The sequence below is a fragment of the Haliaeetus leucocephalus genome, unplaced genomic scaffold (assembly GCF_000737465.1).
Source record: "Haliaeetus leucocephalus isolate CR32 unplaced genomic scaffold, Haliaeetus_leucocephalus-4.0 Scaffold751, whole genome shotgun sequence".
NCBI lineage: Eukaryota > Metazoa > Chordata > Aves > Accipitriformes > Accipitridae > Haliaeetus > Haliaeetus leucocephalus.
Window position 1 is genome coordinate 14,234,198 of NW_010973187.1, and position 17,845 is coordinate 14,252,042.

Below are 17,845 nucleotides of genomic sequence, written 5' to 3' on the forward strand. Positions count from 1 at the left end.
TATAAGCAAAGGGAAAAAAAGAAATCAAGCCAAAGTTTTGAATTCTCTAAACAAAACCAACTCTCTTTCTACCATCCAGAAATCAAACTTGAAAATCAGTCATGATCGAGGGGGCCCACGAGAGTAAGCCACAAAAATTTCCATTTGTTTTTTAATCTCCAGTATAAAAAGTTCCACTGGTACAAAATGCATAAGTACAATCAAGTTGTAGAAATAGGAAAGCCTGCTTTTTTTTTTCTTTTTTTTTTTGTTCTTTTTTTTTTGGCTCAAATTCCATCAAACAACAAAATCCAAATGCATCAATAAAACAGAAACAATACTCAAATGGTCTTACAGTTTCCACTAGATTGCATTAACTTTGGCTTTTCTCAGACAATACTTAAAAACTAGTTTGTAATTCTAAACAAAATGATAGTATTATTAATCTACAAACAACAATTCTCACAGCACAAAAAAAACACAAATACATAGGTTTGTTTTTTTTTTTTTTTTGTATGACATTATCCAAAAAGGTAATGAAACTACAGGATATTTTTTCCTTTTGTTAATTAGCACTTAAGATAATAAAAACAGAAACAGTAAAATGATTCCAGAGTAGCACAAGCCAAGGAACTGTAACCCCTATGGTGAAAGAAAGATGAACTTGTTACTCCTTTGAGGACTGCCATTTCATCGCAATTAGCTAATTTGTTTGAAAAAACAACTAGTCTAGTCTTTTGATTAGAATTTTGTAAAGCAATTTCCCTTGTTTTTCTTCCTCTCTTATTAGGCCCTTGCACCCTTGCAGCTTTTTCCTTTCAATATTTTGAAAGAGAACTGGTAGATAATTTGTCTCCAAGGAGGTGTATGTTTGGGTTTTTGGTTTTGTTTTCAATTTTTTTTTGTTTTCGATTTTTTTTCAGGATGGACACTTTTCTCAGCAATGACCCATCTCAGTTGCCTGGAAGTACAGAAACATTCCTCCTCTCCCACTGCTAAGCCAATGTCCCGTGTAGCGTAATTCGGGGCAGCCCGATGCCGAGTTACACTGCCTGAGGACCAAAGGCATCACCGCTCTAACTGTACTGGTAAACCCGCAGGACACACTAGGGCATCTAAAAAAGCTTTGAAAATTTATACGGTGGGTACAATGAGAAAAATTAGTGAAACAGTCGAAACAATCCAAATGATGATCTCATATTATATATATATGTACATATATATAATATAATGTACGTGAGATGATACTTTGAATATGCAAAATTGCTGCAAGTAGTACAAAATAGCCCTCAAAGGGTGTAGGAAGGCCCCAGCAGTAGTAAAAACATGTGAGAAAAGTATAGATCATTTATTTATAAGTGCATGTGCTATAAGAAGGAAACTTTTTTGCATCACTAGAGGCTAGTCCTTTCCATCCCAGGGCTCTACATAAAGAAGCATTTAAGTTGGGGATGAGAGACAAGAGTGCACCAGCTGATGTTGTTCATATAGGGCTTCGTTTTTTAATTTTAGGCGGCTTCGAATATAATCGGATAGAAATAGGAAGTGGAAGAAGTTATGGCACTTTATCATCAGTAGCAGGTACTGCTGCTCACACACATTGGATTGGCAATGAATTCTCTATACCGGTAGCAAAGAACCAAATTTGGTTGTTGGTCACTACTTGTGCGGTAGAAACGCAATCTAATCAGACTTACAAGGCAGTGAAAAGGGCTACCAGCATCTCTTTTCTGGTTCCTTACACAGAGCTTCCTCCAGCAAACACCCACATCAGTCACATATATATTCCCAGGGACTACTTGTACGAGTAAAGTTACTCCTCTCTATACGAGTGTCTGCAGGAGTAAGCCAATATATTGCCGTTACAAATAATGGCAGGTAACACCAAACATTACAGTGTATGTAAACTTTATCCATAAAAAGTAGTTTAACTGCAGTGCACACTGAATTTTCACCCAGGAAGATCTAGTGCATCTGATTTAAGCAAAAGTTCATTTATTTAAATTACAAAAATATTACTTTTTTTTTTTTCTCCTCAAGGTTTTCAAATGGTGGATTTACCACTCCTGTCTGGGAGTGGCTCACACAATAGATAATTAAAGAATTGTTTTCTTTTTCTTTTATTTTATTAATACTGAATAGCATATTCCAGCAGCATATTAAAAGCTCTTTAAGAAAAGACAAAATCCCCCAAAATCTAAAAAGGAAAACCACAAGTTAATTACGGTTTTAAATAATTTTAGTTATAGATACAGAAGAAATTTAGACAGCAGTAAAATATTTTTGTCCTTCAGATCTGCCCTGTGCATTGTTCTGATTTCAACCATGTATTAAATAAACCACAAAAAACTAAGTATATATATATTTATAGATATAGATATATATATAAAAATAAACAGCAAAATGGTGAATGTATAAAAGGTATTAACACTCAAGACAGCTCTGGGTGGAAAGGGTTAAAAGTTCAAAACTTTCTCACCTTAGAGGTTTCCATACAATATGAAGAAAATACATAGTGAGGTTTGCTTTCACAGCATTGATGTGTGCAGAGTGGTTAAAAAAGTGAAACATGGGCACTTATACAATGTTTTACAAAAAACATCAAAGAGAAATAACAAACAATAACAATTTCAGGCAACAAGACCACAGGATAGCAAGTTAACAAACTTTTTAACCTCTTTTTTCTTTAAATATTAGGGATTTATACAAAACACATAATAAAATACCCATGTTATCAAATTACTTCACACAAGAAACACACTGAAGCTCTAGGAAGAAAGTACCTTTGGAATTTGGCACTATAGTTTCACTGATTTTTTTTTCTTTAAAAGAAAAACCGATCACATTTTGCTGAACACAAACACATCTAAATTGTTCACAATAAAAAAATGACATCAATGCGTCACAAGCCAACACAAACTTATTCTGGAATATTTTTTCATTTTTCACATGAAATCCTTTTTTTTTTTTTTAAGCAAACAACTTTTTTTTGTTTTTTTTTTTTTGAATCTTGTTTTTGTTCTTGTTGTTCAAGTAAACCAATTTTAAACTCGTCTTTTATAAACATAGAACACTTAAGACCATAAGACTCATGATGAAACCACAACTTAATTCACAGAAGCACCAACGTAACACATTTTACAGTAACCTTTCTTCTGTACATTGAAACAGTATAAAATATAGGTAATTTCATGTGCATTAAACCATGGATTGTCTAACTGTGAGTCAGTTCAGCAAAAGGTGACACAAGTAGGTAGCATTTGCCCTAAAACAGGGTAAATATTTTCTTATACTAATCTACAAAAAGTGGTTCTATATATATACTTTAATGAGAAAGTGAGCCACCTAAAATGGCCTTATCAAAAAACTTTACACTGCCTGAAAAATGTAAAAACTATTACAGACCTCTAGAGACTTAAAATCAGACAGTTTTATTTCTCAAACTGTTTTGGAAGTAGTCTGTTAGAAACCAACATTCTGTGCCTCTGGACACATATTGCTATTGTCACCAGTGACCAGGCAGAATGCCAATCCCTGTATAATACTTTCAAGTCTGTTTTTTTTTTTATTTTTTTTTTACGAAATGAAAAAACAAAACAAAACAAAACAAAAAACCCAAACAAAAAAACCCAAAGGAATAAAGAAAACCAAAAAAAGGAAAGAAAGAAAAAACATTTTGCCACAGGTTGTTTTTAAATCCTATCATTAATTTATCTAATAATAAATTTCAGTCTTGCATGAATGCAGCAATGTTTTTTCACATTGACTTCCCAGAATTCATAGCTAGATGAGGTCACATGCAAATTTCAAAGGTCAAACTAGCTCAAAGGTCAGTAGGAGAACCAAATATGATGTGAGGTCAGAAAGACATCAGAAACAATGACGGGACGATGAAACTTTTTTTTTTTTGAGACGCCACAGGGACATGCTAGGCAAACGATGGGCTAACGGGCATGGAGATGTCTAGGGAAAAAACAAGGAAGAGGAAAAAAGTTACATAGAATCTATGCAGCACAAACAAAATCACTTTTATGGGTGCAGGAGAAAACTAATGCAAATCTTTCATCAGTAGAGTCTATGAGCCGTTCACATAATTTGCATTAACTTACAATACTTGTCAACAAGAGCACAATGGAACCCCAAAAGAATCCATCTGAAAGGAGTCAGAGAGAATGGATTCCTCTTTGGGGAGAAAAGAGAGGAAAGAACCAGTTTCTACAAATGTAACAGAAAGGTATGGGGAGGGGGGAAAAAAGGTCAGACAACTGAACTTTAAACTAGGTAATGGAAACTACGAACAAAATAACCAGACAAATACAAACAAGAGGATAAAAGCATGAACTGTAAAGGGTGTAGGGTTCAACAGTGAAAAAGCGCCCATTCTTGGCACAATTACTCTAGAGACTACTTCAAAGGATCTAGCTAGCATAGAGAGCTGCTCTTTAGGTATCCAATAAGTTAACAATAGGCAATAAATAACTTCCATTATTTCTGAGGCAGTAAAAATTTTGTATAAAAATAGAAATGCTTTTTACAAATAAAATTTACAGGCCTGTGGCTTTCTTTTTTTATTATTATTAAATTTATCTCTCAAGAAACATCAAGTATTGTCACTCATTTTATTTTATTTTTTTTATTTTAAACCCTGTAGCTTTAGAAACAGATCTCTAAATCTTTTTTACATTAATCCTTTCCAAAAAAACAAGAACTTAAAAAAAAGTGAAATATAAAGACGACCAGTGTAAAATCAGACTAATATATAACAATACGTTGATTCGAACCGAAAAAAAATAATCAAATCTTCTCAAAAAACAAGTTGATGTAGTGGAAAGACTTGTTTCAATTTTTGTTGCAAAATAAGTGCTTCAACTGGCATGAGGCCATTTTGTTTAACCTATAAACTGCTGGTGCCACCCTGGTAGAATACGATCCATCCATAGAAAACAACTTTTATTGTGTGCTAATGGCACCAGGGTTCACAGAGTTAAATTGCACATTTTTTTTGTGTGTGTGTGTGTGTGTGTTGCTTTGAATTTCAAGACATTTATTTTTGTTTTAAAAAGGAGATAAATTATGCTGCAAAACAAAATACAGTAACACAACTCAGTAATTACTTGGCAAGGAAATGGGAGCCAAGTGTAATAAGGACAAGTGGGGACATGGAAGTGGTAACTGTAAAAATAACTGTCTCTTGGTGAAGGTTGGCTCTATGTTCTTTCTTAACCCCCCTGCAGAGGACAGGTTTGCTCATGGGACTTACCCTAAGAAAGCTAAAATAAGAGCAGTAAGCATCTGGGGTTAAGATCAGTAAGGTTTGCTGTCATTTTTGGAGCGTTTCAGCTGAACCTTCAAGCGTTTCATGCCAATCTGAAAGCCGTTCATAGCCTGGATAGCAGCTTGTGCAGAGACTGGATTGTCATAGCTAACAAAACCTACGAGACACAGAACGGAGGCGGGAGAGAAAGCGAACTATAGGTTAGAACAAATGTCAGAAGGCGTCTTGCTAGGATTTTATTATTACTATTTATTTGACACATTTACCTCACTTTCAATTAGTTCTTTGATCACACCTCGTATCCCATTTCCTCTCCCGTTTCCTTTGCCTTCCCCTTTACCGTCACAATATTTCTTTACTAGCTGGGATGCAGTTGGCCAGTTCTGGTGCAATGCAGTTTCCGATCTGTTATTTATCTACCTACCTTAGAGACCGAAGATACTTATTACTGTGACAGTTTTCAGTGTACTATCTACATACCTCCCAGTCTATTAGGAAGTACTATTAGGCCAGTCTGCAGATGTGAAGCTGAAACAGAAAGCCTGGTTACAGAAACAAACCCCAAACTTAGATGCCTATACGCATTTGCACACCTGAATGTGAGTTCATGTGCACTGGTCCTGTGTGCTATGAAACACTCGTCTCCTTGGGCTTAGCCTAGGACAGCTGCAATATTAATATTTTGTATTTTTACAGCTCCTTCCAGTTCAAGATCTCAAGGTACATTAAATGTTAATTAATTCAGCCTCTTGGTCCCCAAAGGGGTATGCAAGCATCAAAATTAAGCAGCATTGTAAAGACAACGGCAGGGCTTGATGAGACCTCCAGATCTTCTGCTCCTCGGTTGCGAGCACTAACTAGGGGGATAATGCTTGCTCGGGTAATTCAGAATGGCTGGCCTGGCTCAGCTCTCTTTTCCCCGGGAGACTAAAAATGCTGTGTTCATAATGGACTCAAATCTCCCTGATTCTGGAAGCTCAAAATTCATTTTCATATCTGGGCCTCCCACTTGTAATTGCAAAGCTCTCCTAACTGCTGTTCTGCCTTGGCTCTGGCTAATTACTACTGTACTCAGCCCGCTATTATGCATCTGCTTTGAAATGCTCCCTCCTCTTTCCACTTGAATTTGCCTTAACACACATCCCTTCACTCTGTTAAAGCACGGATCCCACACACTTTGTTTTCAGTCCACAGGCTTCTCGGCGCCTCTCTCCTACCAGCTTTCTTCATTTGTGCTTGGTGCCTGCCTACTTTTCTGATTCATAACCTCTTCTTACCATCACTTTAACCTGTTCTTTTATGGCTCTTGCTTACCTTGTACTGCTGCCCTCTTCCATCTTCAGTGTCAGAATGATACACTTTCCCCATTGTAAAGAAAAAGACCCTCTTATCAAGTCATCTGGTCCTTGTCCAGCTGCTCTCCTTCATAGGCCATCCCTATGGATTCACCTTAAATCAACTTCACCAAACTATTTAACTTAAGACTCTTCTCTGACAGTTCAGGCTAACTTCTGTTCCTTCCACTCAAAACCACCTCTCACTTAAATCTCTGCAGACCGTCTCCTGGCCAAAGCCAATACGCTCTATTCACCTTTTTCTGTGATCGATTATTTGTTACCTCCTTAAGGGATAATAAACGTTCCTCCATACCTTCCTTGGTTTTAGTATCTCTCATCACATCCTCGCTTTCTCCACTAGATCATTTCCTCTTAATATTACTGCCATATCCCGAGGAGCTTCATCACTCTCCTCTTTTCTTCCTTTCCCCTATTTTCTTCTAGGAGATCTTATCTGTTCACATGACTCCAATCACTGTCTTAGCACTGCACTCCTGTGTCTACCTCCATCAGCTCACAGATCTCAGCCTTGATCTCTAGGATTGCCTCATGGACAGAAAAGAGATCTACCATGAGTTGTAAGGCAGCTGTAGCACCTTCCAGGCAGGTGTTCCCCAACTGAGATGTAGCTACTCTTATCTACCTTGACAATTCAGCATTTTGCTCTACAGCTTTCCTGACATTCACTTTGTTCTCTTAAGCGCATTCAGAACAGTCTTCTGCTATGAACTTGTCATCACCTTAGTTCCTCTTCTTCTTAGCTAGTTTTAGCCACCTGAAAGTTAAGCAACTGATCTAAACTAGTCACTTAAATGGCATCTATGAATGGTGAATGAAGAGAAGGCGGCACACCCAGAGGTGCCTTTTCCACCCACCATTCATGTCACCAATTTAGACACCTCCACTGATGACAGAGGAACAATTAGCTCAGGTGATGCTTAACTTGAGGGGGCTGAGACAAGTCACCTCATTCTATGTCTCTTTATTCGCTTCCTTGACTCAGCCACAAATTCAAACGTACACCTCTGTGCTGCATCAGTGGCATCAGCCTTTATCATTCAGTTGTTATTCTGATTCACAATTTGTCTCTTTACACAGAATGCTATATCTACATTAGACTGTTACACTTTCATCTTCTCCCTTATTGAGAACCTTCATTTATAAAGCTTACAGAGGAATCTGGCATTCTCTCCCTTTATTTATCTTCTTCTGATTGCACCCATTCATCATTTTTCGTCTGAATCTTAAATCGCAGGTTACATGAGGATGGGATGATGTTTTTTATCAATTTTCAAAGACCCTGTCATGACGATTCTGATTTTTGTTTTAAATCTCTAGGTATCTGTATAATCAGGATAAATATTTTTAATCATTCGAGTAGCAATTTTGCTATGAGAAAAACTGCATTTATGCATTGATGTCATTGGGTCCCGCCCTCCCCTGCCTTACTTTTACATCTCTCATTTCTGTTACTCTAAGGTTTATGAAAGGTGAGAGATAAGCTTGAAGAGTGAAACCCTTTGTCTGCTGAATCAGCTAGAGCTCATGAGAACTCATGGAAGAGCACTTCCAAGCATAAACAGACTGTCCTGTCATCCTCATCACCATTTAATCTTTTGAACATTCATTTGAGGTGGACAGGAAAGCAAATAATGCCAAAGTCCATTTTCTGCAAAAAAAGTAATTTTTCATTTTGAGAAGCAGTGGTACATAAAAGTTCATCACTGTATATCACTGCCCTGCGACTCACTCAGAATGCACCTTCCCTTCCCAATTCTGCCAGTGGACAGCCTTGGACAATCTTTTCACCCTTCTGGTGTTCAACCTGTCCTCATCTGTAATTTGACTTCCTCCTCCTTTGGGCAGGAGATTGGAAACTCCAGAGTAGAAAGCACCAAGCATGTGCAAAATTTTTGTTGTTGTTGTTATTATTATTATTATTATTATTACTACTACTACTACTACTACTACTACTACAAGGGAAAAAAAGACCAAACCAACCAAACAAAAAAAACAAACCCAAACTGTAACAAGAGCAGTGACCGTTAGTGATACAGGAGAGAAATGGGTTCTTCAGATGCACTATTGTCCTAGTTTTGGGGTGGGAGGACAAAGGAAAAAATAAAGCTTTTTAAAACACAAATACGGGACCAAAACAACAAATAGAAGATTCTTGCTAATAAAGCTGAGGAGGTACATACAGAGTGTGCCAGTATGTTAAACTAGCAGGATTAATTCTGGCTTTGGCTGTGATTAGCAGCATCACCAAGTGGTCACCTACTGAATCAGAAAATCTCAACTTCCTCTGCCACTGCAGTACTTTCTGTTTTTAAAGCAGAACTCTCTCACTGGTGGCAGAATATCTGGGGAGGAAGAATGAGAAATTGAAATGTTAGTGAAAGCTGACTAATGCCAAAAAGGCAGAGGACTCCTGCATGCGTTGGGTGTTGACCCCTCCATTTTCCCTCAAATAAGATAACGTCGGGGCATCACTCTAAGTTAGGTAATTGTGTCCCGTAAATCCAGATAAATGTGTAAGTAGGTAATCAAAGAGTAAAAGGAAACCCACAAAAAGCAAGTGTGGGAAGCGAGCTGATGAATTGAGCTGCCTGCCCAAACTAATCTACATTCTTTCAGCAGTCACCACAATTGCTGCGTTTCGATTAACGTAGCTTGATTTGACATTTCATCAAGATTCCTGGAGACCTCAACAATGATTTTGTCACCCCAACATACTAACTGAACTGCCTCCAGATCAATAGGGAGTCCATTTCAATTCCACTTTTCAAATTTGCACGGACCATTTTAACCCATTGCAGAAACATGCTGGACTATATTAGTCTATATATGAACAATTTTTTGTAAAGCTTAAAGAGGTGAATGCTTCAAAAATGAACTGAAAGACTATGGAAAAATGCAAGAAAGAACATCACACCATTTCTCTGAACGGAATGAACTTTCCAAGTGTACTAAGGGCTTATCTTCAGATGAAAAACACTCAGATTATGGCAAGGCTTGAATTCCAGTGCAGTAGGTATTTCTGAGTAACTTGATGAATTCTCCTCATGTTTGGGTACTGTCTGTTTAGATAAATTCAAAAGCCCAATAGCTGTGGGGCCCTTCCATGGCCCTGGTGGAGACAAATCCTTAGACAAACACTTTAACAAAACCTAGATTTTAAAAAAAAGTAATGCTATGCAAGCTAAGAAACATATATTATGGTTAACGGGGACACTTCAAATGGGGACACTTTGGAATTAAGGGATGGTGCTAGGCACAGAGCAACACTGTTGGTACAAAGGAGTTTTGGAAACTAGGGAGTTGTCCAGACTTGTTACTCTTTTGTCATACATACAGTTGTGTTCATTTACTCTGGGAAAGAATTGTCACTTTTATGGAAGCTCCAATATTTTAGGTCAAACCTTATAAAACTCATCTTTTAAGAGATTCTTTCCTCCTCCTAGACCCACCTCATGTCTTGCATAAGACCACAATTATTAGACCAATGCTCTAATAGATTGCCACTCGCTTACATTCTGTACTCCACTCCATGAAAGCACTGAACCGGTGCATCTGTGCTATTCGAAAGGCATCAGCCCACTTAACCAACCCTAGAACTTGTTTTATACCAACATATCGTCTTCTCCTCTGTTGTGATCTAATTTCCTGGCAGCTCAAAAGTGTTGTCTGGGAAACTTGACACTGATCTTGTGAGGCTCCCTTCATTCCTGCCCTAAGGTAAGGGAGATGCTACCTTCCATAATACACTGGAGCCCACCCGCAACAGCTGGAGCTGCATACCTAGACATCACCTGTCTGTAAAGAGTTCTGAACTACAGGTACACACCATTCAATCGCTAATTGCAAAAATCTTGTACTTAATTCAGAAGAAAGAAATTCCTGTAATGTAGAAGTAATGGGTTAAACATAGAGCATTTTAAAGTGGCTCAGCTATACAATAGAGAATAATTAGGTATCCATAATAAGGCAGTTTAATAGTATACTAAATGACATTCCCCCACATAGGGTGTAATTAGTTTCATGTACTTGACACATTCATGCGAGATGTCAGACTGGAAGATTATTATTGTTTTTTCATATCCAATTTTTAGTTAGAACTAGTTTGTCTGTGCATCTTCCTGCTCATTTGAGGATTAACAGTGCATTATTTTTGGAATGAGATTCCAGTATGACATTTCTCACATTGCTGTTAATTTTCTTTCCTGGCCCCTTTTCAGTACAGTGCATGTAGTTTTTACTATTCGATTTATTAAATTTGACATACCAAAGCACTTGCTCAGATTGGTCTGTTTGTCAATGAAGACTTTAGCAGAGATAACATTTCCAAAAGGCATGAACATCTGCAGAATGTCCTGGTCTCCAAACTCCTGGGGGAGGTGGTAAATAAAGAGGTTTGCCCCTTCTGGACCTTTAGGAAAACAAAACAAAACGAAAGTATGAAAACAGCTATTACAAGTGCTATATTTAATCTATTTTTCCATAATACTTACTGAAGGTGATGGTCAGAAAGCATTTCACTTTCCAACTTTGAAGGAACAAAAGCAAGTGGGTCATCAATGGAACAGAGCTGAAATGCAGCTCTTTAGAGCATCCTATCTTGAAAAATGTTTACTTGATAACTCTACTACAGAAGAAGATAAACTGCAGACTCTTTCTTCAACTTATACAGGTGTCTTTCAGTAGAATTAAGGTTAGAAAAACAGGTACACAATGTATTGCTCTCTCACAGTACCCCAAGAACTGCACAAGGAGTCCTCTGCTGTCTCAAACACCTGCATGGGTTTGTCGATTTAATTCTAGTTGCAAGAACTTATGGAAATGCAATGAGCTGAGCTCAGATTTGAGGATCACAGATGTAAACTCAAAGGGCAGGAAACTGGTGGAGATGTGAATTAAAAGGGTAAGACAAAGCAAGCCTTGTGACTTGGAAATCAGGAAGTCAGAAAGATACTCAGAATTAAATTTGTACTGACTCATTTAAAAATGACAGCTTTTTAAAAAATACAAATTCCCCATAGAAAGCTCTGTCTCCTGGAAGAAACTTTGTAACGTAAGTCTTTTTAAAAAATTGAAAATAAAGTAGTTGGGTTGAAATTAAAGTGGCTTTAGACAAAGCTGAGTTTGCAAAGAAAGGTGCAAACTCAAAGGTGCTCTGAATATTTTTCTTACAGCCAAAATATGAGGTACACATTATTAGCTCTGTTGGTTTAAACACTCATCCAAGCACTAATAGGTCTTTTTTTTTCCCTAGCTCAATTTTTCCTTTACAATAACATACTGGAAATGAGCCATGGATGCCTGGAAGAACATGATGTGTAATGGAGCCAGACATGGAGCCTTCCCATGTGGACACCAGGAGCATAAGTGGTACACAAAGGGAACAAACACTTCTGGTAAAAACACATCTAGAGTAACCTGTTTAAGTATTGCCTTGCTTAATGGAACTTAAGTGTGCCTCAGATGCGATGTCCTTGGTTTTCTGGAGAGGAAGAGGAAAGCACGCATCAGATTTATGGAGTACCTTCTGCAACAGAGTCATGAAGCCTCGCCTCTCCCATACAGAAGAACCATGCTGGCTGCTCTCTCTCAGCCTGAAGGAAGAGGTTGCAATGTTTGCCCCAAAGGAGATGATAAATGGATTAGGAAAAAAAAATGTTTTTAAAAAGAAAAACACTTTTTTGGGGTGGGGAAAAAAAAAAGAAAAAAATTGGCCACCTGGAACTTATTTCTTCTTACCGCAAGTAAACTATCCTATGCAGAAAATAATATTTTTTAAAATAGTGAGAAAAAACTTTTTAAACAATAGTTTAGAGCATATGCATGAAACAATTCACTGTGCTTCAGCATTTAATATTTATATAGCATTTTTCTCTGGTACTTGTTTATCCTCAACCCCTCCAGACTCTTCACCATTCCATCAGAAATCATGTTAAGAGACAAAACATAGTTGTCAGTATTCAATGATGGAATTTACTCACTTTAACTTAACCCCTTACTAACAGACACAAGACATATAATCAAAAAGATTGTATTTTAAAAGGGACACTGCCAATTCATAATAAAAAGTAAGCCTACACTTGATATGAACATTCATAAGCAGAAAAAAATTAAAATATTTAGAAAAAAATCAAACTCTCCTCTGCCTGTATCTGACAATGACACCAAATAAACAATTTCTTTTTGGTGTCAAATAGTCTGTTGTCACTGACCAAAGTGAGCGAAATGAAACATAAATGCAGCGAACATGAAAAAATGAGGGAAAAAAGTTAATTAAAAAAAATTCCTTTCTTTTTAAATAATCCAAGCTGTTAGCAGTAAATGAAGTGAAGAATTCAGAGAAAATATACATTTTAACTCCAGTGTCCCTATACAATAGCCAGCTGGGGGAATGCCAAATTTGTCTTCCTAGGAAACACTTCCCATAACAGTACAAGATACTATTTTAAAAGAGGATAAAAGAATTTCTCATGAGGATACTATACAAGGTTTATTTCCAAAGCGTAGCCCTGGCAAGAACAGTAGTGACAACATAGATACAACCTTAGAAAGCATGCAATATTTTCCTCTCCTTCTAGAATTAGCTGGAAATTAGGATGAGAGAAAGCAATGAAAATAGAAACGAACCCCCCAAATGCCTGGGAAGTGTGCAGGGAAACGGAAGAGGGGAAAAGGGTAACCTCATTTTCCTAAACATCTTGTAATTAGTATTCATTTATTCTTAGCAGTAACTTCCTGAGGTTTATTCGCTGTTGGCGCGGGGAGAGGGGGCAATCATTCACTTAGCTGCTTCCCCGCAAGACCCACAATTAAGCAAAGAACCCCTCAAAGCGAAAGCGGATCTTGTCATTAACTCAAAACCTTAAACCTAATCAGATTAACTCCATTATCACAGAAACCGGAAACCGGAAGAGAGAGCGGCACCCGTAAAGGGGTGATTTTTGTTACCGGCGACGCAGTAGTCGGTAAATGTCTTTATATAAGAAAGGATGGTCAGTAAAGTGTAACTTGAAGGACAGGTGGTTAAAAAATGAGTTACATTAGAGGTTAAAGAGAGAAAACGGGAGAAACTGAAAAAAAATAATCAACGATCAAAAAACCAAAACCCAACCCAACGATCGGGCTACTCGAGGTCCTTCGTTAAGGCTCTGCGAAGAAACGAAGCCACGCCACCGCGCTCGCCTGTCCGTACGTGGTTCGCCTGCCGCCAGCGGGTCCTTACCTTCCTTCTGGCTGCCCGCCGCGCTCTGCTGCTGCAACAAGCTCTGACTGTACAACGTCGGCAGCGCGGCCGCGGCGTACTGCTGGATTCCTGAGTAGGCCTGGGTGAGTGCGTCCATCGTGCCGGCCGTACCGTTCGTCAAGCCTGTTGCGCCGAGTCCTCCGTTCAGGGCCGCCATACCTGAGAGCATTTGAGCAACTTTACAAAAAACCCAACAATAGAGAAAAGAAATTGCACTTGTTCATTAGTGCTTTCCGAAAGTCGTTGGTATTATATGACACTGACGACGACAGCAGGGCATGCAGCTCGGCACTTCACCAAATGGGACTGAAAACAAAGAAACACGACTTTGGCGTCAGGGTCACTTTAGCACAAGGGTTGCACAGTCAAACGGACTCGCATGCAGCCTGCTACTGGCAAGAACTACAGCTTGGTGCTCCCGAAAGCCTCTCTGCCCACCCTCCTTGACACCCGGGCTTCTGCTGAGGGTGTCTGAAGCTGGGAGAGCGGGACCTATTTGACCTGCGTCCTTGCAAGTTGGCCACTGGAGAAAAGCCGTCTGCGAGGGAACCCACTCTTTCTGACCAAGGTCTTTAGCAACAGGCCACGACCACCCCGTATCAGAAGTGTTTTGCTTATACGGAGTCAGCAGAGAACCCCCATTAACAGCATTTTGAAACAACCCTCTGTACAATTATGGGCTTCGTCCTGTAGGTTTGTGGTAGGAAGACGGACTGCGCTTCCATCCTCCTTCTCTAGTTACTCCAGTTACTCCAGAAGACATGAGCAGCAGCACACCTAGGGTGACTAAAAGTGCTTCATCCAGACCAGGCATCTTTCATGAAGAAACAAAAGCATTTGGTTCTAGCAATGTCTGTCTTCTCACTGGAAGCAGAGTCACTCCTTTTTTTTTTTTTCTTTAAAGCGATTCTACATCCTGATAAATAACAGGTTAATTTAACTGGGATGACTGCCAAAGAGGAAATTTCAGCCTGGATTGCTAGCTGTGCGGAAAATGGCATCCCTCATCCGTGTAAACAGCACAGTCTACAAAAGAAGTTTCACTACTCTGACTCGATGGTGGACAAACTCCTGGGCTACAGCCTCTCTCCATTGCTTCTATTCCTCATCGTGGCTCCTACATGAGCCACACTGAAATTAAGAGTGTTAACAATTATTGTTTTCAGAAATTCCAGAAAAAGTGAATTTTCTGTTGGAGCTACAGTCTCTCTGGCAGTTGGAGGGGTGGCAGAGTTCAGAGCCCTGCTCATCGCCCACACCTCCGACTTGTGTCAACTGGAGCGGTAAGTGTTCATCAAGGCTGAGGGTTAGGCCATGTTTTCTGCACAACTAGCTATCCTGTGCTCCCCAGTTTTTAGGTGAACAGCTCACAAACAACTTAAAAGGGCTTAATCAGGCCCCTCGAGGTACAGTAGATCAGTCACTGGAAAAATGGGGCCCCCAGAACCACCAGTGACCATTTCTTAGACATTGACTGTGCAGTGTCTCAGTTGGCAAAATGATGGGTGAAGAGGTGACTGGTGGAGCCATATTAAGACCCAAAAGCTACGAACACTGAAGAGAAAGAGAGGGCTTAATTTCAGAGCAATAATAAGGGGTGATATGTACATTGGAGAAAAGTGAGGAAATTAAGCAGAGGATGCGTTATAGTGAATTAACAATGAAATCTGTTAGACTGGGAAACAATCTTCAAGGAAAGTGGCATAAACCTTATCACATGAGCGATTTAGAGACAGAAAGAATACTGCAAGGAATTACCCTGCATTGACAGAGGAGGATAAAGATGCTGACCTACTAGTTTTCTTCCATCTCTTATGTAGATTCGAGAAGTGTATTCCTATGAGTCTCTGATAATCAGGACAATTGCTCAAGTGGCACCTTTCTGGCTCCACCAGAGTCTGTGCCAATTAAGAGAACTGTACTGCATAAATTATACCTTTTGATATTACTATAATTTGTGTGACTAAACACTTGACAGAGATGTGATATTCTTAGCCTTTCCTTAATAAAATGTCTCGCACTTTGAAGATTTCTCTTTCCCCTCCACCCCACTTCAGAGCATCGCCGTATCCTGATAGGACGTACTGGCTGCCACTACTTTGAACAAAAACCTCAGTCAGAGCACAAGAGAGCCAGATACTTGTTGTATAATGGTTCCAGTTATAAAACAAATCTTGCAAACCAAGATAGCTTGTGAAGCATCTTATATCTAAAAGACACAACATTTGGAAAACGAAGATTAAAAAAAAAAAAAAAGAGAAAAATTTGACCCTGACCCTGACCTTAACCTGCTCTGATGTTTCTGTACTTAGGTTTGTGTCATTGCTTGCATGGGTGTACACACAGCACTGGTTAAAGTAAAGGCTCCTGATAAAGCAGCTTGTATCTCTCCTTCTATTACAGTGTTGAAGTAACTTGATAATAAAGGAAGCATTAGGATAACATGTTATCTTTTGTGAGTCATCAGCCTACTAGATAAACATGCTTTGTGTTGCAGTGGGCAGCATCCTCCCCCTTCTTTCACCTAGAATCAATAGCCCCTTCCCACCAAACGATTTCGGATTAAAAAACCAGCCAGACAGCCCCAGCTCACCCCACTGCTCCTGGGAAGGGCATGGCTACTGCTACCCCAGCGCACGTGTCCAAAAACACTTCCCTCCTGAGCAAAACAGATCTGCAGAAAGCTCTCGACATTTTTTCTATTCCCCCTTTTTACACTTTTATGAAATCTACAAGGTCCAGCTGCAGTTACACATCTCTGCCATCTCTTTATTATCTCTACTAATGCACCTCAGTCTGATATTGAACTCTCGTCTCTTCCTCACTTCTGTGAAATAACCTTTTGGAGTCTCTCATCTATGGCCTTCTACTTCTTTGAGTTACTCTACATAATACAGAAGTGACAATGCTTGGGAAGTCCAAAGGTCTCTCAAAGTGCTTTCCAAGCACCTTCAAATCTGTCACAAATAGTTTTATCTCCATTTTACAGATGTAAATAAGGGGCAGAAAGGCTAAGTGACTGCCCTGGGTTCACACACAAATATTGCATCATAGCTCTCCAGTATCCTGAATCCATGGTCTTCTTTCTTAATTGCAAAGAATCTCTTCCTCCCTCTTTATTAATTTTTCCTCATTATTCATAATTCTTTTTGTTAGTTACATTATTTAAATTTACGTGCCCAAAGGAGACAGTCTAATGTTTTGTCATTTAAGGTTTTAGAAGCTTCAAGCACAACCGAGGGAAGAGTGGGTGAATCCCCACATGTACGTACAACTGTTGCGAAACCCTTGGAGACAGTTAAACTTACCATACTCCACTTTCTTTAATTTTTGAGGCCTCCAGACATCTTTCTACAATGCTTCTCTCTACAATGAGAGCACTATCAGTCTCCACAGACCAGCTTCTTTTTCATGGACCCAGCTAGGATCCAGTAAACAGATAAAAGTCTCCTAGTGAGCTCAGCGTGGAAGACATTCTCCTTGTGATTCTCACATACAGAGCAGGACATGGCTTCAACAGAAGAGTACCTCTTCCAACACCTCTATGTAAATCAATGCCCAAGCCCAGTGCCACCTTCTGATTAATTTTTGGGTTAAGGTCCGCTTGACTTGTGCTTTGGATTGCTTTTGTTAATTCCCCAATTAGAAGCATGTCACTCGATTCCAACTTCTCCGCACAATTACTTCAGGAACCTCCATGACCAATGAATGTTTTTACTGGAGTGCTTATGACCATGGCATAGTGTGAAACTTCAGACTCATTGAACGTAAGGTTTCCCGAAGGCAAACTCCTAGGCAGGTTTGAGTGTGAACGACTGCATCAGACGCGGTCACTAGGAAAAGCACTGGCTCGTCCTTAGAATGCACAGGGGAGGTTGTTGTAATTCGAACAATGCTTCACTATCATTAACATCACAAGTACCTGAAATTGATAATCAGTGTCACCTTTTTGAGAGAAACAGTGCCACAACGGTGTGTTGTGTTGTTGTGGGG

The 17,845-nt window shown here is 39.1% G+C and overlaps 1 protein-coding gene across 1 annotated transcript in view; it reads right to left on the reverse strand.

Moving 5' to 3' along the window:
* Positions 1–240: 240 nt before the first annotated feature.
* CELF2 (CUGBP, Elav-like family member 2) overlaps positions 241–17,845 on the reverse strand; it is a 245,846-nt gene continuing 228,241 nt past the window's right edge. The window contains exons 11-14 of the mRNA XM_010580996.1: positions 13,832–14,011; positions 10,877–11,020; positions 5,240–5,411; positions 241–3,942 (exon numbers count right to left, since the gene is read on the reverse strand). Coding sequence (XP_010579298.1) covers positions 5,284–5,411; positions 10,877–11,020; positions 13,832–14,011 — 452 coding nt within the window. The 3' untranslated portion in view covers positions 241–3,942; positions 5,240–5,283. The remainder of the gene's footprint in view (positions 3,943–5,239; positions 5,412–10,876; positions 11,021–13,831; positions 14,012–17,845) is intronic.